Here is a 20557-nt window from a genome sequence, read left to right on the forward strand (position 1 = left end):
CAATGTACTGTAGGACATTTTCATTTATTTTATACTGTATCTGTATTGTTTAATTTCTGTTACTCTGTAAGATAGGGTGCAGACAACAAGTAATGGTAAACAAAAAGTACATTTGGCAAAAAAGATTCTCGATTGTGAGGACAAAACACCCTAGGTCTGTCACTGAAATTCAAACAAAGCAGTAAGGAAAACTTTATTCAAAATAATTGGAACTTGATAACTTCTTTTAGAATACCAAGATTCTAGCGGTCTCATTTTCCTTCAGAAGTAATCCTGGATAACAGATGTGGTCCATAAAATGTACACCAAGTATCGTTTTTGGCTTCTGTCCAGTAATTTCATGGTTTATCGTGTTATATCTATACCAGAATCTGCAGAACTATATTTTATTGGAAAAACTGAAATACACTTACAGTAACATACAGTATACCTCATTCACACTCATGACTCATAGTTCTTTAGCATAGTCGCTTCATGGAAAATATCTGTTTCCTTGCTAATCACATATTACTCTTGGTGGCATGTTTGTTTTATGATCTATTTAATGTTTAATCCTGCTTCAAAACATCTCAGTTCCTGTCAGTCGCTCTGGTCTGCTTCTTTAGTTCACAACGCATATTAGACTTTAATAAACTGGCAACACAACAACAAAACAAACAAAGGATGGTTACACATTTCAACTATGCTATAGCAGAAACCAGCATTTGCTTTTGGAATCTGACAAATCTTCCTCTTGGGATATACACATGAATAGGCATACAGGTCATTTAAGGTGCATCAACATTCATCCATTAGTACAGCAACACTGCAACAAGTCTTTAAGGTTAATTACTATCTACACATATAATTTTTAATTAGCCATCTGACCAGGCTGCAGCAGCTCTTAATGCCAGGAAGCATTAATTTTGTATGGCCTTTTAGCGTCGGCAGCTTTTTTTAGTTTAAAGAAAAAAAAAAGCCTTTCTGAAAATGTTTGCTATTTTCTACTGCTATATTTCAAGAGCCTTATAAGATGTATCCTAGATTATGAGCGGTTCCTGTTTCTCAACTGGATGGTGTTAAGAAGTAAAACAATGTACCCTTAACAGGTCTTCCAGTATTAAATCAACAAAACACAAAAGAGATTTGCTCAAGTCACTTCAAAATTGTCCTCCTTGTTTAACTACAGTACATACTTTTGGAATTTACTCTCTGTCTCTCAGGCAGCTACCAATCCCAAGCCACATAGCAGTGAATACTGTGTTGCAAGGTACAATATTTACTGTTCAAATGGATAATTTTTCTCACTGTGCAGTGGTCAGTCTCAAACCCTAGTGGCAGATTTTCCTGTGTCAACACTCTCACACTTTTTTTGACGTTTTCTGTGGCAATGCACTTCTGCGCTGCGCTGCTTCAGTGATTATCATGTTTCCAATTGTCATAAGACTCCTTTTCAGAGCAGCCTCCCTCCTCAGTCACTGCTCAGCCTTTTGCCGTTCTCTCCACTCCTGTCATATTTGTTATCCTTGACCCTCACTTGTTTCTGACTTTGGCAAATTGTGTTGTTCTCTTGGATTTGACGCTGTTTCTTGACCACGTATGTGCATTAGTGTTTCCCGAACTCCCCACACCTGCTAGACCACAGCCCTGTCTCTGCAACCAGATCTATCCTGCCTCAGAATTCTATTTAACCCTCACAAATACCAAGAATTTGGCCTCCCGTTGTGGGAGAACTTCAGGCTATTTAGGGCTTCTAGGTGATTTTGTCACTGTAAAAGGCTCAAGGAGGGAGGAAGCCTCATCGTATATGAAATTATTATTTTTCTCAAAAGAATCTTTTATCTTGTTGCACTTCACACAGATTCACTGGAGTTTCCTGTATATATATCTTTTTAATTGAAGCATCTTATGCAGGGAATGTCATTTAAAGCACCTGTCTACATCAGCAACTTTATTACTCTCTCATACAGCCGGAAACTTTCCAAAAAGACTAAACAGGTGATAAGGAAGAGACAAATGGGCATGCACAATTCCTGAGGTCGTTCTGTGAAGCACTGCATATTGAAATATGTACCCAATTAATACACTTCCCTTTTCCTTTATATTTCACCTTGAAGGCTCTTTTGATTACTATATTTTTTCCAGTTCATTTATTCGTAACCACAAAAGATGCAAACCAGTGACATAATAACTAAAATGAACTGTAAAGAAAATGCATAAACAGAAATGATATAAGCCTGGAAACGGTAGAAAAAAAGGTTATATGGAATTTGGTACTTCCAACATAAGTTGACCAGATTCCCTGCACAAGACTCGGGCCACATCCAAAAGAAAATAAACGACGTGGTTTTATAGGAGTTGCTCCCTAAGGAAGATTTCTCCTGTTTGAGCAAATGGAATTGTTTTCATGCACAGAATTAATCCAAACCATGTAAAATCTAAATTCTACTAAAGTGTATCTTATATTAATTATTATTGTATTATATACTGTAAATACAAAGATACAGGCTTAACATAATAGTATTTTCATGTACTGCAACATATCTATAGGACTTTCAAACATGATGTTTCCTAAAAGTTTGAATGTATTATTTAGTTTTACTTTACTTTAAGTATAGGATTGTAAATAAGTCACAGTGTAATTCAGTGAAGTTTTGAAGTAAGCTCATTCTGACAGCTTTCAGGAGAGTAAAATAATGATGCAAAAGCATATTTTCTGCTGTCCTCTGAATATGAGCATTTATGAGGCTTTTTAATACATCACAAAATCTTTCTGAGCTATTGTAAGTGCTGTGTTTAAGTTAAGGACACTGGGGCACATATTTAAAGACAAAATGGAAAAGACAAACAAGAATATTTTTAACACCAACACAGAATGACGTTTCCACGTCAATGACGGTTGTTCTGAAATGCCACGTACTGTACTTTTGCCGCAAACATTCCACAAGACGGGTGCCTGATTCTATTATCCAGCACGCGCTGAGCTTAACCCTTTCACACAAAGGCCAAACTCTACAATATCATCCTTTTGCTTCCTGTTTGCTTCTGTTGTTTGTGCGGTGCATGTCGCCTGAAAATACCTCATGAACAAAACTGCATTATGATAAAATGGAAACATCAGATCATTTATTCTTATGTTCGGTTTGTTGATCGGTTTTTCAGGAAAAAGAAAGAATATTACATGGTACCATATACAATAATTAATTCGTCTCACTCCAAAAAGACCTTAGATTCCCCGGCAATGTCAACTGAACCATGACACTGAAAAGGGTGACATGCCTGTGTGCTCAGGGTGAAATACAGTAAGTATAGCTGTACCTTGTGTTAACAGCTGCAGGTTACGGACCTCTTCTCTCACTCTCAAGTGCAGGACCTGTTGCAGAATGTATTGTCTCTGGCTCTCCTGCAGGATACCCATCCTCTCCAGCTTCTTATCTGTCAGTCTCATCAGCGCCCGTCCTGAGGAAAACAAATGATTCTAGTGTGAATATAACAGCTATTACATTCATGCGAGCTTCAGATTGTCCAGTATAATTACATCCGTGTCCAATATTCAATAAATTAAATTTTCTTAAGTTAATTTTAATATGAATACACATTTTAATTTGACTGAAAGGCAGACACAGAAGTCTTATATACTGTATATAGGCACCAAATAAAAATAAAAAGACACGTAAATTAAGAAGGAATGGCTATTTATGCAAAGTAATAAGCACGTTGGAGTAGTGGTCCCTGGTATCCCACTGCTCATACAGGATCTAGGAGCCCTGGAGAATGGTTCTACAGATATGCTTTGCAGGAACTGAGGCCAGCTTACACAAGCTCGTTTTCCATCTTTATGCTGTATTGGCACTGCGAACTGGGGTACTCTCTTCCACTACAATACTAGATTAATGTGGCAAATTACACCAGATGTTCCAACTGGGAGATCCTGCTACATTGGACAGAAATTCCAGCTCCTTTGCCACCCACCAGATTCAATGGCTGTCTAGTAGTGGCCAAAGGAGAGTCGGGTAGCTCCACCATGGCCATGTCAATCGCCACAAACAGGCCCTCTGGAGTATAGCTATTAACTCTATGCATCATTGCTACAAATGAAGGATAGCAAAAAAACTGTATACAGTATATAATTAGCTTTATGTATTTGACACCATGGTATACACAGTATTTACAACTGCAGTTTGAAAGCTCTGTAGGCTCATGGAAAAAAATCTTTCCATTTCCATGAATAAGTAAAATGACACAGTAAATCGGCCACAGTGGAAAGACAAGAGCTTAACTAGACAGGACACATTTCTTGTCATGAGAAGTGCCAATTTACAAACTTCAACTGAGGCATAGATGCCGTTTTAAGATGCTCAATGATAGTGGAGAAAAACCACAAATGTGTATTTGTCATTCTCTATCTCCTCGTTCGGATGTGTAATGCTGCAGAGGTAATGCGTGCAGCTCACTCTGCCCCTGTCAGGATTTGAACTTGGTTGCTCATGAGTTCTGAGCAAACACAGCTCCACTCCCTAGACAATGGATAACTCTGTCATGCACAGAGACTGGGTCCCCAGCCAGAGCTGAGCTTGTCCACTGTGTGCCTTTCAGGGGCTGATGTTACTCCTTAACAGGCTTAGTGCATGAGTTCTGTTACATGCCATTCACACTCTATAACCCAATCAATACCTACACAGACAGACAACACAATACAAAGGAAGACTGAAAGGACCACTTTCAAAGCTGTGCTGCATTCTCACATTTTTTCCTGCCTCTTGCCTCTCAACAGAATGACCATTGGCAAACAATAATAAAATGTATGTATTTGGATCTTCCATGTTGCTGAATATATAAACATTTGAACTTCCATTAATGATTATGTACAGTATATACTAAAGACTTACAAAGCGTCGTCATGTGATAACATAATATTATTGTTTTGGAACATCATGATTGTCAGGTAAATTTTATCCAGGTATTCAAGATGGTGAGGAAAGCTATTATTTTGCCCTGGGAAAGGAGACACCCAGCTATTTAGATGTCCACTGTGAGAAATTTTGAATAATTCTAACGAGAATTTTGGAATAATGAGACGAGATGTTAGAACGGTTTGGGGTTTAATTAATATTTGTGACCACGAACAAAGCCTATAATTAAATTCCTCTGCCCATTTACATGATTGTGAAAAAGAACTTGCAAAGATCATAGAGATTTTTTTTGTCAAAAAAAAAAGTTTATTAGCATGCTTTCACATTTAATTTTGAACACGAAAATTAAATCATTTTACTCAGAAAATGTATTTTACAACTGCAAATCATGTATCTTGTGGGACGACTTAAGGCATGGCAGGATATCCTCACATCTAAATTATGCTAAAAAAATTATTAAAATTTAAAATATTAAAATAAAATAATAAAAATGATATAAAAATACAGGATTCTAAATTGGTTTGTAATATTTTGTGCAGCTTACTGTGCAAAAGTATTCAGACACTTCCTAAGGTGATATGTGAGATTACATCTTGATTCGCACACATTTTTTTAAACCCGAATGCTCAAATCAAAGACTACTAATGGTAAGAGAGGTTACTGCAAATTTCAGCAAAACTAAAGAGAAAAAAACTGAAATATGTTGATTGCCTAGGTGTTCAGTCCTCAATCGTTAGTGGAAACATTAATGGAAGTTTTTTAGAACAGTCTCTACCAATCTTGCACAACTGCTTAGTGCAATCTTTGCCCATTCTCCTTGGCAGACTTGCACAGGTTCTCTCACGTTTCTTGGGGATCATATACGGACAACAGTTTTTCAGTGTTAAAGTCTATCTACAGATTCTCAATAGGATTCAAGTCAGGACTTTGACTAGGCTACTCAAGGATATTCACTTTCTTACTCTTAAGATATTCAAGTGTAGTTTGGCCTTGTGCTTGGGATCCTTTTGTCACAGTTTTATGCATTTAGCATGTTTCACTCTTAAATTTGCAAGGACTATCTATGGAGGTGGCAGAACACACACTTTTCAACACTCAATTCTCTGCCCATATTATTTTTTCCATCGTTAACATAATACATTTAGAAGCTTTTAAGCGTCTCAGCAGCCCTTCTAGAATTTCTTCATATTCATAGTGTCAAACGTTTACTCCTAAAATGCTTTGGAAATGTGTTTATAATATTTTTCTATAAATCATTTATAAACGATTTAAGAATTCACAGCAAATATTTAATGAAACAATGAACTAATCCCATGAATTCACAGGAAATCCTTTTATTTAATCCTTTTGTTGTCACATAAAGTACTGTACAGTAGGTAGATATTGTTTTAAATAATTTTGTTTGTTGTTAATTTTTGTTTACATAACTTCATACAAAGAAAAATTATAATTTTTAACAAATATCTCCTGATGATTGTCACATAAAAGCATCATTACATTTGGGGAGAGAACGGTGGAAGCACATAACTCACAGCCGGCATACTAAAGTTTGAAGAAGAGTTCAAGAACATTTGCATCCAAAATCATTGTCATTTTCATATGCAATATGCTGAAGTGGAATGGATTCAAGGCAACATTCTGCTGTCCACATATTCATATAAAACGGTAAGATATATGCATCATTTAATTCAGCACTTTCGAAAGGAGGGAGATAAATGTAACCGACAGTGCAGGAAACCTGCCATGTGAGCATTTCTGCAAATTAATCTCGTGCTTTAGCTTCCTGTGCCTCACCCCAAGAGAAGACTGGCATTTCTGATAAACGATGAGCCTGTGAGCAGACCTGTGTGCCGCTGAGGGATAATTCATTTCTCTTGTGAACTACGCAGCATCCAAACTCAGGCCTTTGAGACCAAATAGTTAGGGAATTAACCTTGCGACCCGCATCATCTTCAAACGTTACAGACATGGCTTTTTAAAGAACATTTGTATTTTATTGTCGGAAAGTATGTATGGACAAAGAGTAGTGTCAGGTGAAGACCCACTTTATGCTTCTGAACTGGGATTTTTTGGAACAAGCACATATTTAGATATATGGAATATATCAATAAAGAATTAAAGCCGTTAAATAACTGTGATATGTTTACACCTTCTATTGTTGCATAGCCTGGCCTACACCTCAAAGCTTACGACTATGCTATTTTAGACATAATGGATACCTACACTGAACTGCTACCGAACAAATCACAGCAAGAGACTAAGGTTGCTCAGTGATTAACTGTTGTTACCAAAATAGAAGGATAAAAAACCCAGTGGCAAAGTTTCATAGAACATGGAGAGGCAGGAATTCAAAATTCAGCAGAAGTAGTTCTCCTTTTCCAGCGCTATTGATTTGTTTTAATGAAGTTGCTGGGAAAGAGTTAATAAATAGAAGCATTTTTGGGTGAATTAATTCTCGGATGGAAGCTGTATTGATTCCCAAGGAGGTTAAAAAGGAAAAGAAAATTCCACCTATCCAATAAACAGGCACTCTGGTTATATATCGACTCATTAATCTTTTATTTTTATGTCTTATTTAGATCATAAGTATTTTAACAAGTGTAGGAGAGAGGGAATGATATAGTTTTGAGTGAATAATACTGAAATGCAATTCTTTGAACAAATTGTTCCAAATATGCACAAAGTGTTACCATAAGGATATGAGTCAGATACTATGGTCGAAATTAGATGCTAATTATATTCCAGGATAGGAATCAGCAGTATATATTCTAGTCTGGTACTTTGCTATAATGAAGGTTAATGGAGGGAATGGCATCTTTGTGGAAAGCAAGATTGCATGCTAGTGTGATTGCTTTAAATTAATCTGGGAGCATTTCTTACTACACAAAAGAGAGCTCTACTGTGGGTCATTACAAACCTTCGAAAACTACTGGAACTGTGGTGAAAGAAAGACTTTTACCTGATCAAACTACTATGCCAGAAAGGAGTAAAGTAGATAAAAACTTTGCAAATGGCAGTAGGTCTGGTTTTGTATATATGGAGCATCAAGAGAAACTTATTAAAACTGCTACCAACTCACAAAGCTATTATCAGGAAAATGGCAAAGTCTTTTATGCAGCAGGTGTACTGACATTTTATTGAACGGACATTGTTGATTATTTCAGGAGGCTACTGTGAAAGTCACAGGCTAGAAGTGAATAGTGATCACTGTTGGAAACAATACACACCGTTCATATTCAACACTATTGCAGATGCAGTCCTATGGGATTCTGTCCTATGCCTCTCATAGAGCCAGAAAAAGCATGTGCTGTTCACTCGTCTCCAAGTCCCATAAATGTTCAATGGGGCTGATGTCTAGTAGAGCATCACATTCTCACATTTTCAACACATTTTGCACCGGTCACCATAACTAGTTTATCATGGTTGGTGAAGAATGATCAGTTAATGAACATGTACTGAAAAATATTTAATTAATATCTAAAATCCCTATACTTCCATCCATCCATTTTCTAATTGCTTTATCCGATACAGGTCCACGGGGGAGCTGGAGCCTATCCCAGCCAGCACAATCCCTATCTTTTAGAAGATCTTTTAATGAACATTTAAGGCTATAGAATTTGGTCGGCTTAAATATCGCTTCATACCAAACAAAGTTCCTGCTATTTGATTTCTCTTGTCCAGTTCCTTTGTACTTTGTTGCTGTTTCAGCTCATAATTTGCAGGCTAAAAATTCCAGGAAAAAAGAAAATATGCTCCCAGGGCTGAAGGCGGTGTGACTATGTTGCTCCGCAATCACCCTTTCTTCACCAATGACATTTGGAGCATTCTGCAATTCTAATTGGTTTCTCCTTTCCATTTCCTGGCAACCAGCTTTGAGATATCTCCTTCAGAGGCTGTTTCTGCTGGGATAGAGTCAGCAAACAGCCACCTAAGCAGAAATACAGATAACCGTGCAGAACACACATAATTGGATATGCAAAAAGTGTGAAATGTACTAACAGGGAAATGCAGATGAAATCTAGTACTCCTTTAAGGCCAAGAGCTCTCTGTATCCCATTGGACAGGTTTAGATTGCAGCTACTTATGAGAAATCCCTGATCTTATTTCCAATAGTTGCTAGAAGACTGATGTACAGTACACTGCCAATTTTGAAGAAGTAAAATCTGAATATTTTAGCATAAATTCCAGACATACTACCTACCGTATATGCCAAGAGGTGCGTCATATAGGACATTTAAAGCCTGTTTTGTTTCCAATGTAGATGAAAGCAAATGTAACCAATATTTTGTAATAAAGATGAAAAGATAAAATTTAAAATGATCGAGAACAATTATTCACATATCCACACTATGGAAATCCTTTAAAGGGAAAAACTGGGATCAGAATCTTTTTGCAAGAAATGTGATGTTATTTCCAGCATTACTGATTGCAATAATTAAATAGCACTTTTCATCAAGGATCCCTAACTGCTTTTATAAAAAGGCACATACTGTATTTCTATCCACTACAGTGCAGTATCCACCTACTGTAGGTGACATTCAGCAGCCATTATGCACTAGCTACCCCATCACACAGCAAACCAGACAGAGAAGCGAAACATTACTCCACCAATTCAATTAATGGGGAATTTTACAAAGGACAGATTGTGCAAATCCAGACTAGAATTTGACCAGAACTCTTAAGTTTAATAGTCCTACTCTTACAACGCTGACAAAGGACCTTTAATGAGTAATTAGTCAAGACCCTGGCTAAACATCTCATTTGAAGGTCATCACCTCCTGCAGGACAGTGTCTTCTGTCAGCATACTGGGGCGTTGGTATAGATATTGTGTTCCAGAAAGAAAAGCGCAACCTACTGGTCCACCTATACCACTTACGGGAGAAACCTGGTTTTCCTTTCAGGTCAATCAGGTCTATACGGACCAGAGGCAGCTTTGAGCTCTGAGATGTTATAAGATCAAGTAAAAAAGTGGTAACACTACTGGTGCTGTTGCTGTTTTTGGAGAAATGATGAATGTCCAGATGCACTGCCTTTTTTTCCACCATTCTTCCAATACATTCACATTTGAGTTAAAAACAATTAATTAAGCTTTCATAGACAAAAATGCTAAAATAACAGGTTCAAGCAAACAACATTAGGTTCAGTTTTAGGGCTAAAGGATTGAGTGAGGCAGAACAACCCTGAGAGCACAAACATAATTTTTTTCAACCCACTTTATGGCTAAAAGTCCAAGGAGGAGCAGTCCAATTAAACCTCTTCTTGAGAATGCTGGACCTGAGACAAGCTGTTTGGGGGCTTGTGGCGAAAAGTACTTTGGAACCAAAATGTGGTGAGAGAGCATACAAATCTACAGGACCCTTATTTCTGTGAAAAGTAGGTTTTGTTTTTAGACTGACAGATTTTCCGGAGGGATTTGGGAAAAAAAAAAAGGAAGCCTCACCCTTAAAGGCTGGATTTGTTTGGCCGCAACCCGGGTCCCACAACTTAAAATATACTTTTCAGTACACAGATTCAATAAAGGGATTAGTTTTCTGAATGAAGGTCTGTGAACCAACTCAAAATAACCAACAGTCTTTAATGAATTGCCAATATTCCTAGCTTTTAGTGACTTCTTTGGTGTATTGTTTGATTAGCAATAATAAAAATAAATGATAAAAGGAACAATACCGCTAGAAAGATTTCAAACTTAATAGTATTATTAAAATGTACCTGTTATGTCATGCTGTTTGAAGGAATTGCTGTAGATCTGGTACTGGTTTGGACAGTGTTTCTTTAGCCACTTACAGACATCTTGTTGAGTCCATAGAGCTACTGGTTTCGATAGCTTCACATTTCCAGGCTGCAGATATAATAAATAATATCAGAATCAGATGAAGATGTAGCCACACCTCCCAAAATATTTTCCATAATTAACTGTATTCCTACATAGTAAAAGAAAAACATCAATGTTTCAAAAACAATGGAATTTTTATTTGCCGGCAATCTGTACCTTTACTAGAAGCAGCTTCTCCTGTACATCAAAACAAAGATAAAAAATAAATAATGAAAAGTCAAAGATAAATGTCTTATTGCATTAGTAATTTTGATTGATTCAAATAAAAGAAAACAACAACAAATTCATTAAGCTTATGGAGGCCTACAGTACAGTACATTTGTATTTTTTCTCTATGATAACGCTAATTAACATTTTTATTTTCCTGGCATAAGAAGAATTTGTTTATACTGTTGAGTTTATACTTTTAATTCCTTTGTGATATAACATCTGAAAGTGTAGTCACTGATACTGTATGTATATTACGATCTTCCTGATTTACAAAAGACAAGAAGTACTGTAGGTGGTTTTACAAAGGAAAAGAAAGAAAGTGGGAGCTTTTCTAGACACCTAACAAAAGCTAGAAGCTTTATAATACATCAAAATCCAAGTGATATATTTCTAAATGAATTGCTACAAGAGTCTCAAAAGCAGGCAGCAGTTTCACATCTGACTAAAAATGGTAAGGAAATGAGTCACAATAGTTCCAACAGCTACAGCAGAGAGAACTGTGGGTGTTCCTCTTCATATGCAGTAGATGAAAATCAGAAGACTAAACCATGAACATTCTTTCACATGTGATAAGTAAAAAGGCTTGACTGGAGACATGATTTGGTTTGTTTTGAGACAACTGTGAGCTTTTGTGTTTTGTCAGTTTTAGTGTGTTGGATCTGGTCAGTCACTACATATCCTACGGATATTTCAAAGACAGAAAGGAATAATGAAGCAAGCCACGATGACTTGCACCATTTCTGCTTTATTTAAGCAGATACGTCACGTACTAGTTTACAATGGCCACCAGAAAAGCACCCATTTATCCAGAAGACTACCACCCAAGATCTGAACCCACAATCCTTTGGACTTTCCAGAGCCCACACTAGAACTCACTTTCCCAAACCCCGTAGATTATTATCAAAGCAAAAGAGTTGTAAAGAAATAAAGATCAGAACTGTTCACAGGATTAAAGCAGTTAATTTACATTGTAATGAAAAATGACCTGTAACTTTAAATACACATTTGGAGTAATCAAAGCAAGCGCAAAGCAATTGATTTATGATTAAAATAAGCAGAGGTCTTGTTTAGCTTTTAATTCCTATTTTAGTCGTTTCTTTTAAGGCTAATCATGTGGGCAGTATTGCCCTTTTTCGTTCATGAACATGAAATATGCCTTTAACATCCCTTTTTAGGTTAATAGAAAGTGCTGCCCAGACTGCCCAGGTAGAAATAAAAATTGCTGGAGCCCTGGGTTCAATTCTGGACTTGGGGGGCTATCTGCATGGAAGTTTTATGTTCTCCCTGTGTTCATGTGGATTTCTGCGCACAATCCAAAAACATCCTGATAGGTTAACTGAGTTCTGAGGAAACTGGCTTTGGTGTGAGTGTGTTTGAGTGATGGACTAGCGCGTGCCACTCAGGAATTACCCTGACATGTGCCCTCGGCTTGCCATGAGAGGCTCTAGCTCCACAGTGGGCCTGAAGTGGAAGAAAAGGATGGATGAACAAATCTGAAATTTCCTACAGCCGTTTCTTAAAACAAACGCCTGACTACCTGGTTACCCGTTTCAAACACCGGTACAGTATAACAACGTTTTTCCCAAACTAAATGCATCTCTTTAAATTTCATTATTTTGACCACGCATTCTTATTTCACTACTGATTGACCTAGTTCTCTAATTTATCCATACCTCTTTGGATTTTACATACTGTATAACGTAAAAATAAATACATTATACTCTGTACAACATCTCTTCTCAGTTGTTGTTGTGTTAGACTGAAAAGAATAAGATCCCTTAATCTGTTCATACAGTATATGATAATACTCTGAGACCTGGAATCATTCTTGATGCTCTTTATTAAATTCTCTCTAAAGCTAGAAAATTGTATGTATGTGGTGGTGACAAGAATTCAACATAATATTCTAATGAGCATAAAGATAGGTTTAGATTTAGCCTAATGAAGTAAACTTTATCACGCATATTTAACATGTACATAAGAACATCTACATAAGAACGTAGAGCAATTGTTGAGGTACTCTCTGATTTTTACTTTTCTCCTGTGGACAAAGTGCTCACTCCGTTTTAAATACAGTAAATAGGAAGGACAAGCCAGGCTAAACCACCCCTAAATGATTGTGGGACTGTTTCCGTTTAGATTGAGAATGACCATGATCATGTCATTTTTTTGTTGTTGTTGAATCACATACGCTGCACCTTCGCTCAATGCGAAGTCACATCAAGTCCGCTTGGCCTGCTCCTTCAGGGCAATCTCATTTAAACTACAGAAGGTTAGGGTGAGGGTTCAGAATTTCTTCAAAGAATTAATGCAACCTTCCACTTATTGGAGTGCCAAACTAAAGAGAGTGTATCAACAAGGGTAAAATTCTATTCTTGGACAAGTATTCTACTTCTGGAAATGTTGTGTCCGATAGTGATCTCATTGAGCATGGTTTCAGGCTTCACTGGGGTAAGGATCAGGAATACATAAAAAATGTGGGCATTATTTTCAAATATGCATGTGCATTCAATGCCAAAGGCAAGATTTTGAACGGTATTATCACTTTCTTTCCAACTTCTGCCTTTAGGACAATTTAGGCAAAATTCCCTTTTTGAGCAATGCAGTGCAAACAGTTGTATATGGAAGAAAACAAATCTGAAGATATCATTGAAATAACACTTTTCCTAAGTATAATTTCTTTCCTAAAATGCAGCTATGCCATCAAAATGTATCTATGTTTTGTAGGAATCCTAACCCTAACACTAGCTATGGGTTTGTGCTACAGTAGGCACACAAAAGTTAATTGCTGATATAAGAAATTAGCTATTTTTCTGCAGGAGTGTTGGAGCCATATAGCATTTTTGGTTACATTATCAAGCTTCCTCAGCTAGAAAACAACAGGACAGTTTTTCCATTAACTTTGTGTATTAATGTTAATTTCCATAGCCACAATAAAAATAAATGTAAATACAGAAATTATGAATGTTTTAACATACATTGAATCCTATTTAGATGTCCAATATACCATAGAATAATTCCTGGTCTCAATATTATTCATGCAACAACAAAAGGTTCATTATATAGAAAGGTTTTTACATTTATTTGGCAGCAATGGATCAGTTCTGTGTTTTGAACAATTCCTCCACAAATTATGACATGACTGATACACATGAGGAACAGACTAATTGCCTCTTAAATAAGTAAATTTAATGTTGTCTCATCCTCTCAGCTTCTCCTCTGCCTGCCCTCCACAGTCCCCCTGTGGTGTGAACATTGTCAGCCTCTGGCACCTCTATAAATCACGCCTACTCAGAATGGACATTGTATGTCCTACTGCAGTCTTCTCCTGCTTTACTGGACATTTGCTGAAATAAACCACTGCACTGGATTTCTATACATTTTTCTACAGCTTTCAGACGCATAAAAGGCCTCTGGACAACATAATGTCTATAGTTAAAACTATTTTAATATACACATCAGTGTTTGCCAAACCCCCATTGTACATTAACAGATTGAAATGTGGAAAACCAATACATCTATGGTTACAGTATGCTTAAAATTGTCTGGGATTGAAGACAAAAACCTTATTTGCTGTTTCTCAGTTGGTCATTGGGTTCCCATAGGAGGTGCTGGTTTTTAATCCAATCCTATTTATAACTATCATACCTGTACATATCCAGCTAAGCTTTACAGAAAATTCCAGCCTCTATCATGCTGGGTTGAATTAAAATGCTACCAGTAAGACTTTCAACTACTGTATACTGCACATTTGCAAAATTTGATGGGCCTTTTCTTACACTACCTTCAGGCACTGGCTTAGATTCCCCAAACTGTTTCTGAGTAGGAAAACAAGCTCAGTCTATTTTCACACCTACAGTACTTTGCCACTAGCTTCTGTAGTTCTGCGTCTTAAAACATTTATAATTCCTTTCAGGTAATCAGGATCAGATTTTGCTCTGAAGCACACGGGCTTTGAAAATCACATGAAAGGCACATTATTTACATAGTCCTCCTGCACGTCTTCCAAATGAGAGACTCCATTTATTTAGACTCCTCTTGCTCAACCACTTATCTGTTTGTGAGCACCATGAGGAAGAAAACTGTACCACTGCCAGAAAAGAGCAGCTGCTTATTAGTTAGATTCCTTGGCAGAACAGAGGGGGCATCTGATGCCCTCAGCAAAGACAGACGTAGCCCCAGGCACTCTAAACAGCACCTGAATTTCTGAAAACCATGAGAAAGTTTGAAAGGCTGAAAATAATTAAATCAGCATTACTTACACCAACAAGAGAGCAAGGCTGTGTAGCCTGACATTTCAAGTAATGAGATATTTTGATTTACAATATAGCATAGAACTAGCAAGCAGTTCAGTACTAGAAGTGCTATATGCAAATGCTACCACCAATAATTGGTGTTTCTTCTGTGGTTGTTTTAATTAATTATACTATTGCGTCTGTTCATTACTTACAGTAGAGAAAATTCTGCAGTTCTACATGGTTTACTGTTTTATCACTAGTGTTACTAGGTTCCAGATGCAGGAGACCAGTCTGTTTTCTGTTTTCTATTGTTCCAATATTGTGGAATGAACTCCAAGCCCATATCAGATCTTGCAAACGATTCAGAAAGTCCTGTCGCAAAACTCACTGTAATACTGTGGCTTTCAAATCTGTTTAACTTAATGTTTGAATTCATGGATATCCATTTCTTTTTTGCACACTATACTGAGATATTCAGGTGGGTAGCTGCGTCAGCATGCGTAGGCTGCAAAGGAACAAGTAATAGGTTTATTCCATGCTGAAAAAAAGAAGGAAGAGAACACAACGTTCAACCTGAAGACACCTGAAGAAGGCTCCACGGCCCAAACGTTGTGTTTTCTTTCTTCTTTTTTTCAGCATGGAATAAACCTATTACTTGTTCCTTTGCATACTGAGATATTACTGTTATTAGTTCAAGTAGGTAGCTGCGTCAGCATGCGTAGGCAACAAACGAACAGGTAACGGGTTTATTCCATGTTGAAAAGAAAGAAAATACAAAGTTTCGGCCGTGGAGCCTTCTTGTGTGAGGTGTGAGGACCTCGCTTAAACACACCTCACACCTGAAGAAGGCTCTACGGCCAAAATGTTGTTTCCTTTCTTTTCTTTCAGCATGGAATAAACCCGTTATCTATTACTATTACTAATCAACTTTCTTCTTTTTCTCCTTCCCCTATTACAAAGCCACTTCAGAATTCTGGAAAAAAACAGATATTGATGGGCATACTTTATCAGTGCCGTAGAATCTTAATAACAAAATGTTTCAATCAAGGCTTCAGATTGTTTGTGTAATGTTCTACTGCTTTGCACCTTTGTAACATAGATTTGTACTGAACAATCACTGTACATTAAGAAATGCCAAGAGTGAATCAAAACATAGAATGCTGCATGTGAAATATGAAATATAGGGGTACGTTCAGGACAGTACACTACTCCTTGAAAGGCCTGTGTAAAATAAACCTGTGGTCGGCCAGTCTGAGCTCCTTTGTCCAATTTATCTTTCTGATGTGAAGGAATAGTTCTACGGTCCGTACAGTATATCTAGAAATCACATGAGCTGCTAGAAGCTCAGGCTTCCAAATGACCTTGAGTGCATGCCAGTATTACAGAGTTCCCTTCCACATATTTTCCTGGCAGCTTCATATTTAAAGATTTTTTTCTACTGATCAACCATCCAATTAAACCTCTGTCAGGCAGAGAATAGGACCTACAACCTCTAATCAGAAGTGTAACTACTATTAGGAGTAATGTTTGACTTTTTATCTACATGTGCACTCAGAAGCCTATGGCCTTTATGTTGTTGATAAAATTCATACTAAGCCATAAACTGACCTCGGAGGTCAGGAAAACTACATTAATTGTTATTTTGGGAAAATTATAGCCCTTTCAAACATGGTAATGTTACAAGCAGCTACAAGGGCATTACTGCTACCAGCTTTTCTTCCCACCGGCTGGTGAGAGCAGCCCTTTTAAGGATAGTGAAATGATGCAATTTTATTAATTAAAAAGCACTCTCCTCCCCACTCTCCTGTGTGTTGATTGCCCATGTTGCAATGCCAAAGATTAGAAACTGCATTATCTATGCTGTCAAAAACTTCTGCCTAGAAAAGTAAAAGTAATTGTCCAGGATATACAGTAGTATAAACGAGACTGCAAGTAATCTACAGTAAGCCTACAACTAAAATGTGTATGTGATTAAATCATTAAGTATTTATGGTACTCTTGAGTGGCTTAACCAGTAAAAGTTAACCTCTGTAATCACCGGTATGAACCTAGGCCATGTCACTAAACCAGTGTGTCCAGATGGGGGAAGGCTGCACTTATTCGGCCAAGTCTTTCTTGTCTACCAGTGACCTTCCAGACGCTTGCAGACTTGAGGTTCTGTTGGGGAGCGATGTGCCTCCTGCAGCCCCTCTCTGACCCTACTGTCTACACATCCTCATTCTCCCCTGTGTGTGGTCAGGGATAAAAACTGGCTCTTCTACATTATGTTGGTAAAGTATAACAAATCTAATTCACGACACATACACTAAATTTAGAAGGATCTTTGTTTGACTTCCAGTTAACTACTGATTTATCAATTAAATTAAGAAACAGAACTGTTCAAGTATTCTCATACAACTCTAGAGCCAAAATTCTCTATGGTTATGTAATGTAAAAGACAGTTGATACTGTACGTGCCCTTGTTATAAGAGCATAGAGTTCAATTTTACAGAATTCAAAAGCTTTGTTTTCTGTATGGTTTTATTTAGTTTATAATCAAGGTATTCATTCCCAACTATTTTTAGGTCTACCAAAACATTAGAAAATATCACTTTATTTGACGTTTGATGTAGTTTCAGTAAATGCTGAACGACATTGTTTTGAATGTCAAATTGCTGTTGCAAAGGAAGATTTTTTTTAAACAAAAGAACAATTTGTTCTTTTTTATTTATTTATCTTTTGCCTGCTGTGTTTTTTTGAAACCTCTGGCTGTTTACGTGTTCCCCACATCTGGCTTGCAGCTTGACTCTCAAATATGAACTTATCTGACAAGTTCACAGTGCCATCTAGTGGATACATTCCCAAAACATTCTCTCCTACAGGAGTTTCAGAAGGTTTTTTTGCGTTTAAACTACACACAGTGTAAATATATCAATGATTGTCCAACATATAATTAGAAACAAAGTTTGTCAAATACCTTAATTCCTCATCAGCTTGATTTGTTTGTTAGATTTAATACATTTCTTTTCTAAACCGACCTCTAAATGTAACCTCTAAAAAAATTACTTGTACAGAGCATAGAATATACAAATACACACACACACACTGTAATCTGTACTATTTAAGATACAGCACTAACATGTTAAACACCGAAAGACTGAAATTAGTATAACTCTTTTTATTACTTTAAATTTAATTATGGTGCTACACAGTACATTACATTAATGCACAGCACATTGATTAGATGTACAGTATCTAATTGCAGGCTGACTGATCTCTATAAATTTTAAAAATCTTTGTGGTTCAGGTGGTCCAGCTATATATATATAGCATTTTCCCTTCACTTTTATCTTTACCAAAAGAATGTATTAACCAAATGTACCAAAAGCCAGGAACACAGGTGATTTATAGATTTTTTTGTTCTAGAAATGAAAAGAAAATATTATTATTAACGGCAAAATTTAACATTAAGAATTCTCCTTCAAGACATTGCTGTTACACATGACTTGAATTGTTATATCTCAGTATTAAAGTTGAGTTCTTACCACCACGCATTATGTTGCTGATCCAACAATGGATCAAGGTGTGATTGCTAGCTATGGATGTACAGTATGAACTGTGTGTGGAAAATATCTATCTTGAAGCAGTGAATGAGACCACAAGTCAAAAGGAGCTGGTGATACTATCAACGTTTATTTTTTTACTGGTTATAGGTACATTGAACGTATATAACAATGTCATAATGGTATGTTCAGAACGTATCTCAAGATAATTGCATTGCTCTTTATGAATATTAATTCCCCTTTCTAATTCAATTAGCTGTAATTTGCATTACTTAGGAATGCAACCTGGATATATAATGGGAAACACATACTCAATCTAATTTATGATGCCTAACCCGACTCCATTAATTCTTAAAGGAAAACCTTTAGTCAGAAGGGCAAATTTATGCTCTTATGGTCCCATAAGCTTCATATTTTTGTTGTTCTCATAGGACAAAGTTCTCCTAAATATGTCATTTTTTGCTATACAGTATGGCATGACTTTCTAGTTCCTAATCCCAAAGAATATCAGCGGGTACAGTATACTGTACCTTGATATACTACTACTACTACTGTATAGCACAAATGAAAATTATTGGAGAAAATTACTCTCAGCTACTGGCATTACTAGGGAACTGCAGTCCCAGTTTCTCAGACCAGTTATTAAATCTCGGTAACAAAATAAATTAATTGACGTAACGTAAGGCGATGTACAGTATGAGTGAATAAGAACAGGTTGTGCAGCAAAACCATCTCGAAATAGAGACCAATATTTTTATTGGATTAAGAGAGAGGTATTCACAAGCCTGCTTCTTGACTTTGCAATAGCACCGCATCACCTCACCAGAAGTTTTGTTGCCTCGTTCTGAATTGCAGAATATGGCGCTGCGCGGATCTGGAAATTGACTCTACTTTGTGATGTAAATTGGAGGTTTTACAAGTTACTGTGTGCATTTTACTTTCTTTGTGGTTTGAAATGCACTCATCAATGCCGATTCTTTCTAACCGCCGAAATCTAAAAAGTTTTGCAGTTCCCCTTTCAGTTCCGTGCAGGTGATTCTCCCATACTTTCCAACCTAGAAATAAACTTGTTTTGAAAGACAAAAGCATCCCTTAATCACATGGGACTCCTGTCAGTGGGGAGGCAAGCAGAAGACAGGAAGACAAGAGGCAGGATAGCAATAGTGGAATGAAGTGAGATGACTGAATGGAAAACTGCACCTTTGATACGGATCAGTGACTGAAACTCTCTGCTCTTGAACACAGAGCATTCTCCGGATCTACTAATTAAACACCCCCCGATGTGATTCTTTCCCGGGATGGCACAGATCTGATATTTTGAGCGTAGGTAAGCACAGTCAATACTAATTGAAAATGTAAAATCCCTGCATGATTTGTCAGGAGTGCCTTTCATCTCAGACAGTCATCTCTTTGACTCTGAGCCTCAGCACTGTGGTAATCTTGGCTGGGGGCCTATGAGGGGCATCAGATTGGCATCTGCATTCACGGGTTTCAGAAAGAGAAAATTGGCTGGGGGCCGATTTGCCTCCAGTCACGCACATAGGGACGCCAGGTGGAAACAGCATGATCTGAGCTCACCGCTGTCTCCAGGGTTTAATAGCATTGCTGCGTCCACCACTAGAGTTCTTATGAAAAGACAGGGTGAGCTAGTGTGCTGGAGGAAATGAAAACTCCTTTAAAAGCTCATACTGTATTCTCATAAGTGGGCTAAAGCAATGAGACAACGTTGAAAGGAAGGTGTTTCATCAGCAGTTCTGAGCTCAGATTATTATTGGATATTGATCCAGTGCAGATTACAAAACAGATTATAAATAGATTATTAGTAAAATACTGGTTGCTGA

At 37.1% G+C, this 20557-nt stretch overlaps 1 protein-coding gene across 3 annotated transcripts in view; it reads right to left on the reverse strand.

The window, feature by feature from the left end:
• Positions 1-20557, reverse strand: part of samd12 (sterile alpha motif domain containing 12) — a 119861-nt gene that overhangs the window by 70420 nt on the left and 28884 nt on the right. For all 3 annotated transcript variants that reach the window (XM_088601905.1, XM_088601906.1, XM_088601904.1), the window contains exons 3-4: positions 10603-10732; positions 3298-3438 (exon numbers count right to left, since the gene is read on the reverse strand). In XM_088601905.1, coding sequence (XP_088458031.1) covers positions 3298-3438; positions 10603-10732 — 271 coding nt within the window. The remainder of the gene's footprint in view (positions 1-3297; positions 3439-10602; positions 10733-20557) is intronic.

Source organism: Lepisosteus platostomus, chromosome 12 (assembly GCF_059453375.1).
Source record: "Lepisosteus platostomus isolate fLepPlt1 chromosome 12, fLepPlt1.hap1, whole genome shotgun sequence".
Lineage (NCBI taxonomy): Eukaryota > Metazoa > Chordata > Actinopteri > Semionotiformes > Lepisosteidae > Lepisosteus > Lepisosteus platostomus.